The sequence below is a fragment of the Pteropus alecto genome, unplaced genomic scaffold (genome assembly GCF_000325575.1).
Source record: "Pteropus alecto unplaced genomic scaffold, ASM32557v1 scaffold43, whole genome shotgun sequence".
Classification (NCBI taxonomy): Eukaryota; Metazoa; Chordata; class Mammalia; order Chiroptera; family Pteropodidae; genus Pteropus; species Pteropus alecto.
In genome coordinates this window covers 8,781,276-8,797,542 of record NW_006435764.1, presented here as the reverse complement: position 1 = coordinate 8,797,542, position 16,267 = coordinate 8,781,276, and the positions used below count along the sequence as shown (strand labels likewise).

Below are 16,267 nucleotides of genomic sequence, written 5' to 3'. Positions count from 1 at the left end.
GGAAGGTGAAGACAGAGGGAAAGAAAATAGAAGTTGAATCTGATCCACGAGATGATTTTTACTCTATGTGAACTTACTCTCAAATAATGATTTGTGCACATACAAGGCCTGACTGCACTATTTAAAGGTATTTTCTCTGGGAGAAGGAAAGCAGAGAGAGGAAAGCAAGGAAAAAGCCATACATCTTAACTTTACGAAGGTAAGAACACTCCGCATTCTCAAAATTAGGAAGAGTCAGACAGGTGGGGGGGGAGGGGTTGGCCTGGGAGGCAGAAATACGTCGTCTGCATGGAGGCCTCATTTTCCCAGTATCTTTTTGTCATTTTTCTGCCCAACCTTATTTTTCCGCCTTGATGTCCTTACATAAAGTCCTAAAGTTGGATGAAAGTTTTCAAGTGTTATTGAATTATTACATTTATTTCTTTATCTTCTGCTACTGTTGATAAAGAGCCGGTGACATGAGTTGTTGAGTCCCTGGGAAAAATAGGAACATGATTCTGAATTTTAATATAAATGATCCAAATCAGAGTTGGATTCTAGTAATTTTCCAAGCGGGGTTCTTGCATTACTGTCAGGATAGATTTTCCGGAACATTTTCCTGTTGGTCTGTGGGTGGCGTCGAACCTTTTAAAATGCTGCAGGGGATGCTGCTTCTGCCATGTGAGGATTTGATGGCATAATGATCACAACCTGTGAAATTGATCAGAACGCCATAGATTACTCAAGCAAACAACCTCACGGATTTCTGTTTCCCGTCTACACAATATCATCGCTATCAGAGCCGATCCCTTCTTCTCTGAATTGAGTCTCGAAATCAGTGTGGTGGTGTTTCTCAGGCATTCTCCCAATCGGGCTACCTCTATGAAAAAATGCGCAGTGATCGCTCTTAACGTGGGATGGCGACAGCTGTGGCTGTGGTCTGGGCAAGTGGACTGATCTTACATGTGGATGATGATGCCCAAGGCGTTTTGGAAAATGAAGAGTTCATCTTCCAAACCAGGTTGTTTACGCGAATGGCAACAGCATCCCCAAACCATGGACTTGCCTGCCATGACTAAAACACTGCAAAAAAACACTGATCCAGAATGGCAGGAATCATCAGAAAACGAAGAAAAATGCTGGTCCTTCTACAAATTCAGTGTGAATGGAGGGGATGGATGGGAGAACCAGGAAGAGATAAAGTCTTAGACATTATGTGCCCGAAGCCATTGCTCTTTGGGGTTCCCGCTCCCTAGCTCTGTACCCACAGACAAATAACCTCATTAAACGATTATTATTTTATGATTTGGCTTTGGGCTTTGTCTGGGCCATTGGGTAATAAAACTAATGAACGTGTTTTAGGGTTTTGATACCCGTTTCCTCATCCTGGAACCCTCAGTTCTTGGAAGACATCTTTGTCCTATTCTTCCTAGTGCTTCTTGGTCTCTTCTCTCCTCCCGTTTCCCAGTCCTCTCTCTGTGACGTTCCTTCTGCTTAGCAGGCAAGAGGCTCTGCTGCAGTTCTCAAGGTAGAGAGTGGCCAGGTGTGCACACATTGAGAGAGAATTCTGAAAGCCTGACTTTCTTCAGTAGCCCAGGGAAGGTTGCTGGAATAGTATAATGAAGGAAAATATGGCACTTTCTGGAAACTTGTCCATTGTGAAGCATTCTTTGATCTAGACTAAGAGAGGGGGTCCTTTGAGGGAGTAAGGATGGAGAAAAATAGTTTTTCTTTATCCACTGTAGTAGGCAGTATTCTAACATGACACCAGGTGACCCACGCACCTGTGTGATTCTTTCCGCTTGACTATGGGTGAGACCTGTGTATATGATGGGGTATTACTCCTGTAAGTATGTTACTACTCAGTTGACTGAGTTTATCAAATAGGATATTATTCTGGATGAACTTCGCCTAATCATGTGAACCCTTTAAAAGAGGCTTATAGCACTAGAGATGTCCACTCTCCTTCTGGCCTCATTGTAGAAACAAGTTGTTATGAGTCCCACAACTGAGAGGAAATAAATCTACCATGTGAGCATGGAAGAGGGTCAGAGGCCTCAGCCGAGACCATGAGTGAGACTCTGAGCAGAGGAATCGGCTAAGAGGAATTGGCTAAGCTCCCCAGACTCTTGACCCACAGCAACTAGGAGATAATAAATGTGTGTTGTTTTAAGCCTCTGAGTTTGTAGAATTTATTACATGGCAATAGAAAACTAACATAGGCATCTTCGAGGGAAGTCCAGTACTTACCCCGCCAGGATTACAACAGGTTACTTTGCACCCAAAGGCAGACAGAGATACAGAAATGCAGAACTCCAGCACACTTAAAATGAGCACTATAGCATCCATTCCCTAGGAGCAAATTCATAACAAGGAAATGTGAGGAACAGAGATGACAAGTTCAAAACATTGACCTCTGATTACAGTGCCAAAACAGAAGCACTGCCCAGAGGTCAGGAGAGCTGGCTCCTCATCATAGCCATGCCCTTGTCCAATCCTTGGCCTGCTGAATGTGACTTATCGTCTCAAGTTTTCCACTAATAAAGTAATCATTTTTCACACCCTCTAATTTACAGTGCAGTTTTAGATACAGAATGTGAAAATGCTTTGAAAGGGGAGAAGGGATCATAGGTTAATTATCAACTTGGTTCTTTCAGACACTAGAGATTTTATACAGTTGACACAATAATGTGGTCTCATATCTTAGTAACTGTAGACGCAGTAATAATTGTAGGCAGAACGACAAGAGACCAGAGAGGTCCACATCCTAATCTCTGGAACCTGTGAATAAGTCCTTACACGGCAGATTTGGGAGAATTAAGTTTGTAGATGGAATTAAGTTTGCTTATTAGCCAACTTTGGGATGGAGAGATTATCCTGGATTATCTAGGAGGTCCCAAAAGTAATTACAGGATCCTAATAAGCGAAAGCAGAAGGCAAAAGAATCAAAATCCAGGAAAGATTTGAAGATGTTGCACTGCTTGCTTTTAAGAAAGAAGAAGAGATGACAAGCCCAGGAATGTAGGCCTCCTTCAGAGGCCAGGAAAGACAAGGAAACTGATTCTGTTTTACAGACTCCAAAAGGGAAACAGCCTCGCCAACACTTAGATTTTAACCCAGTGAGAACCATTCCAAACTTTGGACGTTCAGAACACTAAGATAATAAGTTTATGTTGTCTTAAGTCACTAAATTTGTAGTAATTTGTTACAACAACAATAAGAAACTATTGCAACAATAGACGCCAAGTTAGTCTTTAGTCCAGCTCCCCCAGGATTGGCTTTAGGTCTAATTTTGAGCCAAAACACACGGTCAGATTTGAGAAACACTGGAGTGTACACTCCTTTCTAAAAATTCAAGTTTGATGCCTGAATTGATACCTCGAATTCTTCGGTCTAAAATATTCTCTCTTTTTCTCTGGATGGCAACAGTACCTCTGCTGTGGAAGAGCCAATAGTACAGGAACCCAGGAATGAGTGACGCAGACTCAAGTGGACCTCGAGAATATTTGCATTCATGGTTTCTTTATCTTGTCTCTCCAATATATTCAGTAGCATCTATGTTTCAGGAATTGTTGTAGAGACAGAAGACAAAGCAGCAAACAAAACAGACAATTTCTCTGACTTCGAGGATCTTACCATCTTGTAAGGTAGACCAGGAATTGACAAACGTTCTATGAGGGGCCAGATGGCATATGTTTCAGGTTCTGCAGGCCATAAGGTCTCTGTTGCAAATACCCAACTCTCCTGTTGTAACACAAAAGCAGCCACAGGCAATATGCACACAAATGGGCATGGCTGTGTTCCAATAAAACTTTATTGACCAAAAAACAGACGCCAAGCTAGATTTCCAACAAAAAGTAGCCAAAGGTAATATATTAGTTTGAACCATATGAAACTACTGTCTTTCTAGATCAAGTAGAGTTGATCATTGGCAGTTTCATACATTTTTGCCTAATGATTCCAAGTAGTGTGCACTTTATCTTTCCTACAAAGAACTCATTTTTTTTCTAACCTCTTTGTATAATTATATTAAAAAATAATTTCTTGGGCCTTTGTCCAACTCTAACTGCTTTACAATATTTCCGTATTTCCCTTCCCAAGAGATTGGAGCTTCCTGAAGATAGGGGCCAATCCTAGGGCTGGACATAAAGCATGGGCTCACAGACCTGTGGACTGACCATTCAAGTGCCCAGGTGGGAACAGACCTGATGTTTCACGTCCTAGGGAGCCCTTATGGATGTCCTCTGCTATAAGGAGAAGCAGAAAAAAATGTTTACACATAGGAATTTGTGGCTGCCTCTGGGGAGAAGGTAATGGAGATAAAGGCAGGACTAGCTACATTATTTACAGGGCCTCTTGTTAAAAAAGTATTAGGAACTTCAAGATAATAACAGTGGAGTAGTAAACCAAGTATAGGCTCTTCTAACTAAAAAGCCCTGTGTGACTGCAAAGGTCCAATGTTCATGAAGCCAGACCCACGAAGCTGGTCAGTTTCAGATTTTGTCCCTGTCTTTGTGCCCTTAACGTCTATGGGTAGAGAAAATTTTGGAAATTTTGAAAGTAAGATTCTTCAGGATAACTACATGGAACAATATTGAATAATAGAAAAACTAGAGGCAGGAAGTTACTAAACCTAATCTTGCTTTTGCCAACTTCAAACTGTGTGACCACAGGGGAAAAAATTTTAATTCTCTGAAGAAATACTCTTCATATTTTGAGTGAGCAGCAGGAAACAAAATTGCTTACTATAGGAACTATTAGAAATGTTGATCTGAGCAAAATGCTGTGCTCAATCTCTTCTCACGACCACTTCAATATTACAACTAAACTACAGAACAACCATGAGTGAGAATTGCTGGACATTTAGTTGAACACAAGTCCTACAACTAAGGATATACAGAAGGAGCCAGATTGAGACTGGTAGGAAGGACAGAGATATGGAATGGGCTGGTTTCACACCCTCATATGGCAGTTAAAAACCAAGAGGGCTATCTCCGCTGCAGAGGTCCTCTCTGAGGAGTAAGGGTACCAGGCACCGGAGTCCCCAGTCTAGGGTTCCAGTGCCAAGAAAAAAAAGCCTCCATAACTTCTGGTTGTGAAAACTAGTAAAGATTGTGGCTGAGTGAGACAGACGGCTTCTGGAGTACCAGGCACTCCTCTTAAAGGGCCCATGCATAGAGTTACTTGCTGATGGACTCATCTTCTCTGAGCTCCAGTGCTGGGACAGCAGCTCACAAGGTGCCGGGGACATATGGGGAAGAACTAAATTGTCTGGCTTTAGGGCAAGGGCTGGAGGGGAAGCTTTCTCCCAGACAGAAGTACTGGCAGAAGCCATTGTTCCTTTGTTGAGTCCTCCCTTCTCCCAGCCTGTAAGTGTCATATCTGAATCTCTATCAACCTGGCTAACATTGCCTTACCCTGGTGATTCCTTGAGACCCTGCCCCACCCAAATTATACACCCACCCAAATAAAATCCAATGACTTTTCCACAGCTCATGCTGCAGATTTTCCTAAAATCTTGCTGAGCAGCCCCAAGATTGGCATTGGCAGAAGCCAGCTTAGTTCGAGGCCTGACCTCTCCCAGGCACCTCCAAGCCCAGTGCAGGCGGAGGCCATCTGTGGATTACTTTGTGGCTCATGCCAGGTGGCCTTGGGCAGGGTCGAGGTGGCAGCTGAACTTAGCCTGTGGTGAGAACCCTCCTAGTCACCTTCGAAGATGACACACCCAAAGGGAAGACTGGGCAGGCCCGAGAACCCTGCTAAAGTGAATCCTGCTCTGTAGAGTCAACCCTGAACAACAGCTCCTCTACTGTAGTCACGACCAGTCCTCACAACCAATCACCCTTAGGGTCAATCCATCCCACTACGTGCAAATAGCAAACAAGGCACAACTACAACAGGAAGGCACACAACTCACACAAGGGACACACCTGCAAATCCTGGTTCAAGTGACCAGGGAGACTGTGCCACTGAGCCCCACAGGATACCTACTACATAAAGCCACTCTAATAAGACCAGGAGACTTAGGAGCCCTACCTGATACATAGAAATAAACACAGGGAGATGGTCAAAATGTGGAACAAAGAAACATGTCCCACATGAAAGAATAGAACAAAGCTCCAGAAAAAGAACTAAACAAAGTGGAGACAAGTAATCGACCAGATGGAGAGTTCAAGACACTTGCTATAAGGATGCTCAGTGATCTCAGCGAGAACTTCAACAAAGAGGAAACATAAAGATGAAGACAGAAAACATAAAAAGAACCAGTCAGAAGCGAAGAACACAATAACTGAAGTAAAGAATACATTAGAGGGAATCAACAGTAGGTTAGACGAAGCAGAACCGATTCAGTGATTTAGAAGATAAGACAGCAGAAAACACCCAGTCGGAACCGCACGAAGAAAAAAGAATCCAAAAACATGATACTTAGGGAGTCTCGGAGACAACATCAAGCGTACCAACATTCTCATGGGAGGGGTACCAGAGGAAAAGAGAGAGAGCAAGGAATTGAAAACCTATTTGAAGAAATACTGACAGAAAACTTCGCTAAACTGGTGAAGGAAAATAGACATATAAATCTAGGAAGCACAGAGAGTCCAAACGAGATGAACCCAAACAGAACCACACCACGACATCATAATTAAAATGCTAAAAATTAAAGACAAAGAATCTTAAAAACAGCAAAAGAAAAGCATTTAGTTGCCTACAAGGGAGCTCCCATAAGACTATCAGATGACTTCTCAACAGAAACTTTTCAAGCCAGAAGGGGTTGGTACAAAATATTCAAAGTGATGATGAAAAGCAAAGACCTCCAACCAAGATTACTCAACCCAGCAACTGAAGGACAGATAAAGAGCTTTCCAGACAAGAAAAAGCTAAAGGAGTTCATAACCACTAAACCAGTATTACCAAAAATATTAAAGGGACTTCTTTAAGAAGAAGAAGAAAATAATAAAAAATAAATAAACGACAATAACTACATATTATGAACTTTAAATGTAATGGACTAAATACTTCAATCAAAAGACATGGGGTGGATGAATGGATAAGAAAATAAGACCCTTACATATACTGCCTACAAGAGACTCCCTTCAGATGGAAAGACACACACAAACTGAAGGTAAAGGGATGGAAAAGGATAGTTCATGAAAATAGAAACAAACAAAAAGCTGACATAGCAATACTTACACCAGACAAAATAGACTTTAAAACAAAGGCTATACCAAGAGACAAAAAAGGACCCAGTAATCCCACTTCTGGGTATTTATCCAAAGAAATCTAAAACATTACTTTGAAGGAACATATGAATCCATATGTTCGTCGCAGTATTATTTGCAGTAGCCAAGATATGGAGGCAACCTGGGTGTCCATCAATGGATAAATGGATACAAAAGAGGTGGTACATTTATACACTGTAATATTACTCAGCCATAAAAAGGAGTGGCATCTTACCATCTGTAACAACATGGATGGAACTAAAAGGTACTGTGCTGAGTGGACTAAGTCAGACAGAGAAAGACAAATGTCATATGGTTTCACTTATATGTGGAATCTAAAGAACAAAAGAAACGAACAAACAAATCGGGAAGAAACTCATAGATACAGAGAACATTGACGGTCGTTAGATGGGAGAGGGATTGGGAGGTTGGGTGAAAAAAGGGAAGAGATTAAGAAATACAACTTGGTACTTACAAAATAGTCATGGGGGCATAAAGTATAGCATAAGAAATACAGTCAGTAATATTGTAGTAACTATGCATGGTGTGAGATGGGTACTGGATTTATTGGGGCAATCACTTCGTAAGTTATATAAATGTCTAATCACTATATCGTACACCTGAAACTAATATAATATTGTATGTCAACTGTAATGGAAAAACAAAACCAAAAAAGTTTAAAAAGAGAACTGTTCGAAATCTCAAGGGGAGTAAATTAGCTTAGCAAAGATGCTCAAGGGGATATTTTGGTGTGAAAATATAGCACTAAAGATTTACTAAGGCTTAGCTAGGAATGAAGAAAAGGCAATGCAACTGATCTGCATGATAAGGCAGAAAGTTGGGTCTCCAAATTTAGAGGAGGAAAAGAGATAATGAGAGAAAGAACTAATAAGCAGCACAGTGAAATGCCTAAAGGTCCTATGGAGGGGAGATCACCGAAAATTCAGTGGTGTCGAGGATGACTAATGGAACTTTTAATAAAATTTTTAATATAATTTCACTTTAGTTTGTTATATTGTGCTGTGATAATCTTTCCTCCACACAGTTACCCAATGGCCCAAAGAAGTTTTACTACCTACAAAATCTTGTGTAAGTGGTACTGTGGAGAATAAAGCAATGAGGAGAACATTTAGATGAGGGAAAGTGATACGGAAAAGTAGTAAAATATAGAATAGTGATTGAGAATTTGCCAGAAGCTAGATATTGAGGCCGAAAGTGCTTAATCTTGCAAGCGCATCCAGAGATGTTATTCGCCACTTGTCGGATAATGTTCAAGACAATTTTACTTTATTATTAGAGAACCAGGTATGTCCATCAGGCTCCATCAAGAAGCGCTGGGGACATCTAGGGACTGGCATCTGGGCTCCATTTTTAGAGCCGATAATGGTACGTACTTATCAGTGCTCTGAAATTAAACAGGAAACATGCAAAACGCCCAGCACGCTATGAGAGGGTAGGTGTTCTATAACTATGAGCTTTCTTCCCACTTTTCCTCATCACATATGGAGGAGGAGCAAATTGAGATGAGATGTCGTGACTCATCAGTTAGGGGAATACTGATTGTTACTCTGCCAGAGTCAGGGCTCCTCTGACTTGCTTTCACCACAGACTTCCATGAAAAGAAGAAGCGCTCACCATAAAAATAGAGTTGACCATGAAACAATTCTCCAACATCGTTTCATATCCACAGTGACTATAGCCGAATGAAAAAACACTCACGCTGATGGCAGTGAGTATGATTCCTGTTATAGCAAAGACAGAGCTGGTGATGTTCAATCCCAGGCTACATCGAACCTAGAAATGAAAGAAAATCAATTAAACAATCCAACAACGTCCTCAAGATATGTCTCCATTAAGCTCTTTACACCCACCACTTCCTGCCCAACCCAGTCCATCTTCTCTGTCTTGATTATTACAATACTCTCCTAACGTGTCTCTTTCCTTAGAGGAGTTTCGACTCTAAGCTCCTGCCAAAAACCAAATATGATCTTGTTTTTTCCAAGCTCGAATCCTTCGGATGACTCCCACAGGCACGTGCAATCAACTCCAATCTACTTAGCGGGGCTTTCAATACCTTCCACACTTCAGCTGGGCCGTCCTACCTATGTCCATCTTCTACCTTGCTCTGCTTCAGGTGCCCGGCATCTCAGTATTTTCTAAATGTCGTTCGCCTCTCATGCCTCCCTGCCTTTTTTTGCATGTTATCTCTCTTTGCTGTGTATTCCTTTTTCCATGGTCTCTTCTCACGATGAAGTCATGGAGGCTTTTTATGAGAACTAATATTCCTCAGGAAACTATGAAAGGTTGGTTTAGTGTGGATGTTGCACAAGATCAATCTGAACGGTGACACCTGAAGGAGATGCTAGGGAGACAGACTGAGGCGAGGTAGACTTGGTCACGCTCCAGTGTGACATTTATCCTTTGAGCAAAGAAAATGCAAATATGGTCTTTAGCCAGGAAAAACATTTGTTGAGATCTGGGCTTTTGCCTTTCATTGACTTTGTGAAAGATAAACTGGCGTGAATGTTATGTTTTAAATTAGCTGCTTCTTATTTAATAGATTACTATGAATTTCTTTCATTGCAAACTGAATCAAAATCCTTTCTGCATACAGTTGGAATAGAAACTTTAATCAATAAGTCATAAATAATAAGCCACACCAACACTTGTCACCATTGCCATGAATTGGATCTCAAGCTACAGGGTTTGTTTGACTGACCCATTTAATATTTCTTCTCAGGAATTCTGTATTTTCATTAAGATTCTCTCAGCAGCTACCTTCCGCAACTATTCATGCGCTTGTCAGTAATGAGATGATCAGCCAATTTTTTAAATTATAATTTTTGAAAGACCGATTCAACTTAGTAAAACTTATAATCTCTCCTGATTTTTTGACAACAAACAAAATCTGGCAGAATATGTACTTGGTTAATCCTTCTTCTTTTGAAACAAAAAAGAGAGGGAGTAAATATTACTCACCAGGCCTTTTGATGTTCTAGCTTCTGCTGCAATTGACAAGGACCCTGAAATAATAAACTGGTAACACGGAGGAAAAGGCAGGTCAAAAACTTTAAACAAATATTTGAAGTCATAGCTTACCAAAATCTATTCTCAGATGTCATAAATACATTAAACAGATCAGCTATATTGGAAGAACATAAAAGTTTGTAAATAATTGTCCCATTTTCCCCCAAAACAACAAAGAAATTCTACCAGATAATTCACAGGGGAAAATATCTAACTGAAATGGTATTTAAACTGTTCGAGGGCACTGAAATATAAAGCTTCTAAATTCCTAATATAAATAACCCTAATATGGTACTAAAATTTAATAAGATATTACTAAAAAAAAAAGAAACTAAAGATTATTTTCCAACGAGACCAGAAGATGTTCTACTCACCATCACTGACCCCCAAACTGTATACCCCGTATACACTGAAAAGGGGTGTGTGTATGCATATGCAAAATGTGGGAACGTGGCGCTCATAATTATTAGCCCCAAGCTGAGGTTCATTAGGGCAATCAGGATCTGCACGACCTAAAAATGATTAAAAAAAAGAAAAAAAGTTAAAGCCGATTATCTACCACAAAAATGATGCCCAAGCCACTCCCTTTCCAACCACTGAATTACCCTTGTTCTCCATATTTTGAAAGTCAGGTGCTCTTCTTGATTTCCCTTGCAATTTTATTTCTTTCATATAAAGAACTGTGGATGTATTAATTTACTAAAAGTATCTCTCAGGATATCTCTCCCAATTGCCCCAGTAATTTCAAGGTAAAAAGAATGCATCGGGACCTACCTAGAGGTTCTCTGCTGCTATCTATGACTGTTGCTCTCTTTTGCACACAGAGAGCAGTGATCCAGAAATGAGAGAGCAGGGATTCTAGCAAGGATAAGTAATCTGAATAAAGGAGAGTATTACAGGGGAAGAAAAAGAGAAATGCAATATGACATTTTCTTGGGGCGTGGGGTCTGAGGTCTGAGGACATGAGTGTGTACAGGGGTCTAAAATTAAAGGAGTCAGGGTACGATTACCCCATGGCGTTAAGAAAGGATTCAAAGTGTCCTGACTTTGTCCCACTGGTTTAAAGCTTGGGCTGGGGATCAACCTCTGTATGCACTGTCCTTCCACCTGTTCTAATCTGTCTTCCTTTAAAATGTCCATTTCCTTCAGGCCCACCCACCTGAGACTCCAAACAGAAATGTACGGAGGTAGAATATTTTCATCCTCAGAGGAGCAAGCTAAGAAAATTCCCCAAAGAGAGACAGTAACAATACGGGGCCACCAGTTCTCAGGAGGGTCTGTGGAGGGGACACCAGCGCATGTACATATGGCCTTTTCTTTGGCTGCTCTTCCATGCTGGAATTAAATACAGTTATCATGAATGACTCACCACCCTAGAATAGCTCTGAAGTCATTATATATTTAATACAACTAGATTAGAAGCGTGATATAATAAAATATTATATCCCTTTTCAAGTGAAAGGGCCTGAACATCAGATATTGATGTCCCTAGGGCTGGCTAACGTATCATGAGGCTAACGGGACCAAGTATTTGCTATGGCTCTGATCAGTTGTGAGTTTACAACATGACTGGTCTTCTCCCAGATTCACAATTGACTTACCCCAAGGACTTTGGGTTCCCCCTTCAGGAACTTGTCTATTACCCCTTTCCACAAGTAGGATTGGACAGCAGCAGGCTGCCCCAGCTGGTACACATGCTTTGGTGTGGTCTGTTCTATTCCTTGCATGGTCGTCATGGCAGCAGGAAAGGCGCTACAATAAGAAATGTAATTTAAGATGAGATCCTGGAAATGACAGGACAACCTCTGATCTACATTCCCTTCCACTATTATAAGAACTATTAGAACATCTTTGTAAGAAGTAATTATTACATAAGCCAGCCAGGAAAGTGGAATAAGAAACACCTTAAGGAGAGAGAGACAGAGACACAGACAGATACACACACACGAGAGAGAGAGAGAGAGAGAGAGAGAGAGAGAGAGACAGAGAGAGAGACAGAGAGAGAGAGAGAGAGAGAGGTGTCATGGTTTCTATGCTAGAAGTATTGAAGAGAGGGAAATGTGGATAGAATTAAGATGAATATGCTGGGCCTCTCAAATTAGGGAACTGTCTTCAAGTTCACATATCAAGTCTGCACTCAGATTTTATCTCTGTCCCTATTACTACAGATTCCCTTGATTACATCTATTTCCCCTTTGAAGGATAACTTTCATAATAGTGATAAACAGAATCATCTCCATCCCAATGAATTGTAAACTATTTTGTAGTCCCCTTTCTAATCAGAGCACAGTTACATTCTCAGAGCTGGAAACCTTCCCCAGATTCATCTTCGCTAAATACGATTTACGTATTTTACCCTTGGATTGTACCCTATAAACTGTGGATTTGCGGGGGGTGGGGGGGATTTATAATTCTGAGTCATATCCCTGGCAGTAAAGTCAAAATTTTTTAAAGTATGAGGACAGAAAAATGTAATCAATAATTCATGAGAACTTAATGCAATATATACATATATGCCTTACCGTTGAATTGTACACTTGAAACTTACTGGATTTCATTGACCAATGTCATCATAATAAAAAAAAAAAAAGCCTGAGGAACACATCATGTGTAGGATAGTAAAATAATCAAGATCAGAAAGTACATAAGAGGATGTACCCAAAAGTCAATGTTTTTCCTTCTGTTGTAGAAAATTTCCAAAAACAATATGAAGAAAATTAGAAATTCATTTTGAAACTGGAAAACTACTAAAATCCCTATAGCTCAAGTGAAATGACTTTCAAAGACAGTGAGATGTGGAGGAGGGGCAGGAGGGTTTGGTTGAGCTCAGGCTGCTGTCAGACACAGGCTGGGGGCCCCGGGGGAAGGGGGAGCTGGAGCCCCAGGACTATTGAAGCCTGGAAGTCCCCCCCCTTCCACTCCCCTCTCCCTTTTGCCACTTTGTGACACCCCCTTCCCTCCACACTTTCCCGCTCTGATAATCTAGCCATGACCAGCAAACGCACAACCAGGCCCAATGGGCAGCGCCAGGCTCGCAAAACAGGCCCGTTCGAGTGGGTCCTGCTGGGCGAACCTGCAGTGGGGAAGTCCAGCCTGGTATTCGGTTTCATCCAAGGGCACTTCCGTGACCAGGAGAGCGCCATTCGAGGGGCCTTCCTCACCCAGTCTGTTTGGGTGACACCACAGTGAAGTTTGAGATCTGGGACACAGGTGGGCAGGAGCGACCCCATAGTTTAGCTCCTGTGTACTACAGAGGTGGCCAAGATGCAACTGTGGTTTGTGACACGACTAATCGGGAAACTTTGGCTCGAGCGAAGACATGGGTAAAGGAACAGTCCTGGTATCATTATTGCCCCGGCGAGGAGCAAAGCTGGCCTGGTCAACGAGTGCACGGTGGAGAATGAAGAGGCCCAGACATACGCCGAGGACAAGAGTTTGCTGTTTACAGAGACCTCGGCCAGGACGGCTCTGAATGTGAACAATCCCTTCCTGGCAATGGCTAAGAAGTTGCCAGAGCAAACCCCAGAATCCAGGGGGTGCAGCAAATGGAAGCCGAGGTGTGGAGCTCCATGAGCAGTCCTAGAACAAGAGCCGATGTTGTAGCAACAGATGGGGTGGCTAGCAGCAGACAAGAATGCAGCTAGCACGAGAGCTAAGGAATAGCGTCTAACCCCGCCACTCAGCACACAGCCCCTGCGGTAACAGCGCACTGAGGCCTGGCTCCCAAGGGCTGTCCCCTCCCTGACAGCTCCATCACGGCCCTTTTTAGTGCATCAGCTCCCAACACCAGGCAGCTGTTGCCACTGGCCTCTCTCCCCGACTCCGGGGCTTGGGGGGTCAGATCGCCTAGGATGCGCCTTCCAAAATAAACTTTCTTCACTTTGTATTACAGGTGCAGAACGGTGACCTACTTACTTTCCATCCTCCTCCTCATTTTTTTCAGAAAACATTTTGCCTCCTGCCCCTTCCCTTTTCCGCTTTTGGCCCATCCCTGTTCGTGGCCCCCTCTTCCTCGTCTCCCCGGGATGGAGAAGGCGGTGAACCCAGGAACCGAGGAATAGTTTTCCAGTTGGGTCACGGTAAGGTTCCTGGGGGAGAGTGAGGCTCAGAGCAGGAGGGAGTAGGGAACATCATCTTCGTGGTTTCATGTGGTCGGAGTTTCTCATAGTTAAAAACACTGCGGTGCCCGTGAGTCGGCCTTGTGGAAGGTGTTTCTAGGTAGAGTGAGAAGGCGAAGGCAAGCGCTTGGGCACCAGGTGGGAGCTGTGTTATTGGCTGAGCAGGCAGAGGTGGAGAGGCAGGTGGAGATGCAGCGTCATCTTCGGCTCTGGGACGCTTCCAAGGCCTAGGGTCCCCTCCCTCGGCCGCGTAGGTAGCTCTCCCCATGGAGTGGGGGAGATTCCAGGCTCCAGAGGCCTCCACGTAACCTTCGCTGGTTGCCTGCATCTTTGGCTCTGCCGTGACCAAACTGGAGGAGGGACCAGTTTCTGATACCTGTCCTCTGATTTAGACACACGCATTTTTTTCCTCTCTGGCTTTTAGATGACCTCAGCCCCAGCCACTGTATCTCCCCGCAGTTTTCACTTTAATTGATGGTTGTTCCATCAAGATACTTGTTTTATGGGGGTTTTGACTGATTTACTTGCCTTCTCACCTTTTTAATTAAACAGAATCCAAGGCAATTATGAGGTTTTTGGGAAGGACTGTAGAGAACAGTTCCAGGTGCAGCTACTCAAGCCCAATCTCCACTGCTAGCTTCCTCCAACTCTGATTCTTCACCTGTATTCTTGCCCACCTAGGTCTTGGGTATAGGCTTGCCTTTCCTGGAGAACTAACTGGAGCAACTGGAGAGCATCTCCGGACAGCACAGGCCAAGGAGCGGGCAGAGGAGTCCGGCGAGAGGGAGGAGTTTTCTCTCCTTTCCTGGAGTTCACGTTCAGTTTGATCCACCCATTACCATGTCTTTCCCACCTCCCCGTAAAGAGGGATAATGTGTGTTCCCACCAAACAGTCTGTTCTGCCCCCACCTCCCATCAGGCCCTCTTTCTTCTTTATCGGTATCTTCAGTTTAGTCCCTCCATGCTTATGCCCATGTCAAGCCCCCATGCAACCGGTGGTTTAATCTACATGCCACTAAGAGCCATCACCACAGAGACCCACTTGTGGTCCCCTCACATCACGGCACCTGTTCCTATGGACAGAGAATGACTGCCACCGAAGGTCCCTCGCGACTGTCTCACGTTGCCAGAGGATGCGGGTCCTTCCTAACTCTCTCGCCTCTCCTCACCTCCCTCTTCAGGTGTTTTAGGATGTCTCTGGGAAGCCATCAAAACAAGAGAAAACTCTAAACTCTTCCTTGTTCCAGCCTAGACTGTTGGGAAAATTGGGAGAAGACAGACAGGAAAGGCCTCCGTGACCTAGGATGGGAACCTTTCTGCCCTTTTGCCTTGCAGACTTCCTTCTGTCCCAGAGCAGCCGAGAAATCCATGAAGCTGAGAATCTGAAGGAGCCAGCTTAGGTCCTTCCACTTAGGCCGTAATGCCCTTCCTGTCTCAGGGGCAGCCTTAGTTCCCACGGCCCTGAAACACACATGTATTTTCTCCTTCCTTTTCTAGCACCCACGAGCCCCCAAAAGCATCTGGTGCATCCTTACAATTGGAAGAACTAAGCTGGCTCTCTTAAGTCTCTTAGAAATGAAGTCCTTTATCTGTGCAGCTTTTCACCATGGAGCAGGAGTGAAAAATGCTTCATTGCTTTGGGGCCGGGAAACCATTTCTCCAAGCTTCTTCTCCCCTCTCCTGCCCCTTAGAAACAGGATTGGTCTTAGCTTCTGGACCTACCTGCTGCCTTCCTTCTACTTCCTGTCAGCTCTTCTGCTTTCCTTGGAGTTCTGTTGGGCTTGAGGAATCTTAAGTTTTATTTCCCAGTTCTTCATTTTTACTTCTGATCAGTTTTTTTGGAGGTGGCAGGGGAGGGCTCTTCTCGTTTTCCTTCTTCTTCTAAAAAAAAATTGCCTTATTTACCCTTTCTTCTTCTTTCAACAT

General features: G+C 43.1%; 1 protein-coding gene and 1 pseudogene across 1 annotated transcript in view; one reads left to right on the top strand and one right to left on the bottom strand.

Annotated features, from left to right (window-relative positions):
• The window catches only part of LOC102879832 (membrane-spanning 4-domains subfamily A member 4A-like), a 17,413-nt gene extending 1,299 nt beyond the window's left edge, over window positions 1–16,114 (bottom strand). The window contains exons 1-6 of the mRNA XM_025046311.1: window positions 16,064–16,114; window positions 11,825–11,975; window positions 10,598–10,735; window positions 10,176–10,232; window positions 8,832–8,990; window positions 2,230–2,331 (exon numbers count right to left, since the gene is read on the bottom strand). Of these exons, the coding sequence (XP_024902079.1) occupies window positions 2,230–2,331; window positions 8,832–8,990; window positions 10,176–10,232; window positions 10,598–10,735; window positions 11,825–11,959 (591 nt within the window). The 5' untranslated portion in view covers window positions 11,960–11,975; window positions 16,064–16,114. The remainder of the gene's footprint in view (window positions 1–2,229; window positions 2,332–8,831; window positions 8,991–10,175; window positions 10,233–10,597; window positions 10,736–11,824; window positions 11,976–16,063) is intronic.
• Window positions 13,212–13,845, top strand: LOC112479220 (annotated as a pseudogene).
• Window positions 16,115–16,267: the final 153 nt, after the last annotated feature.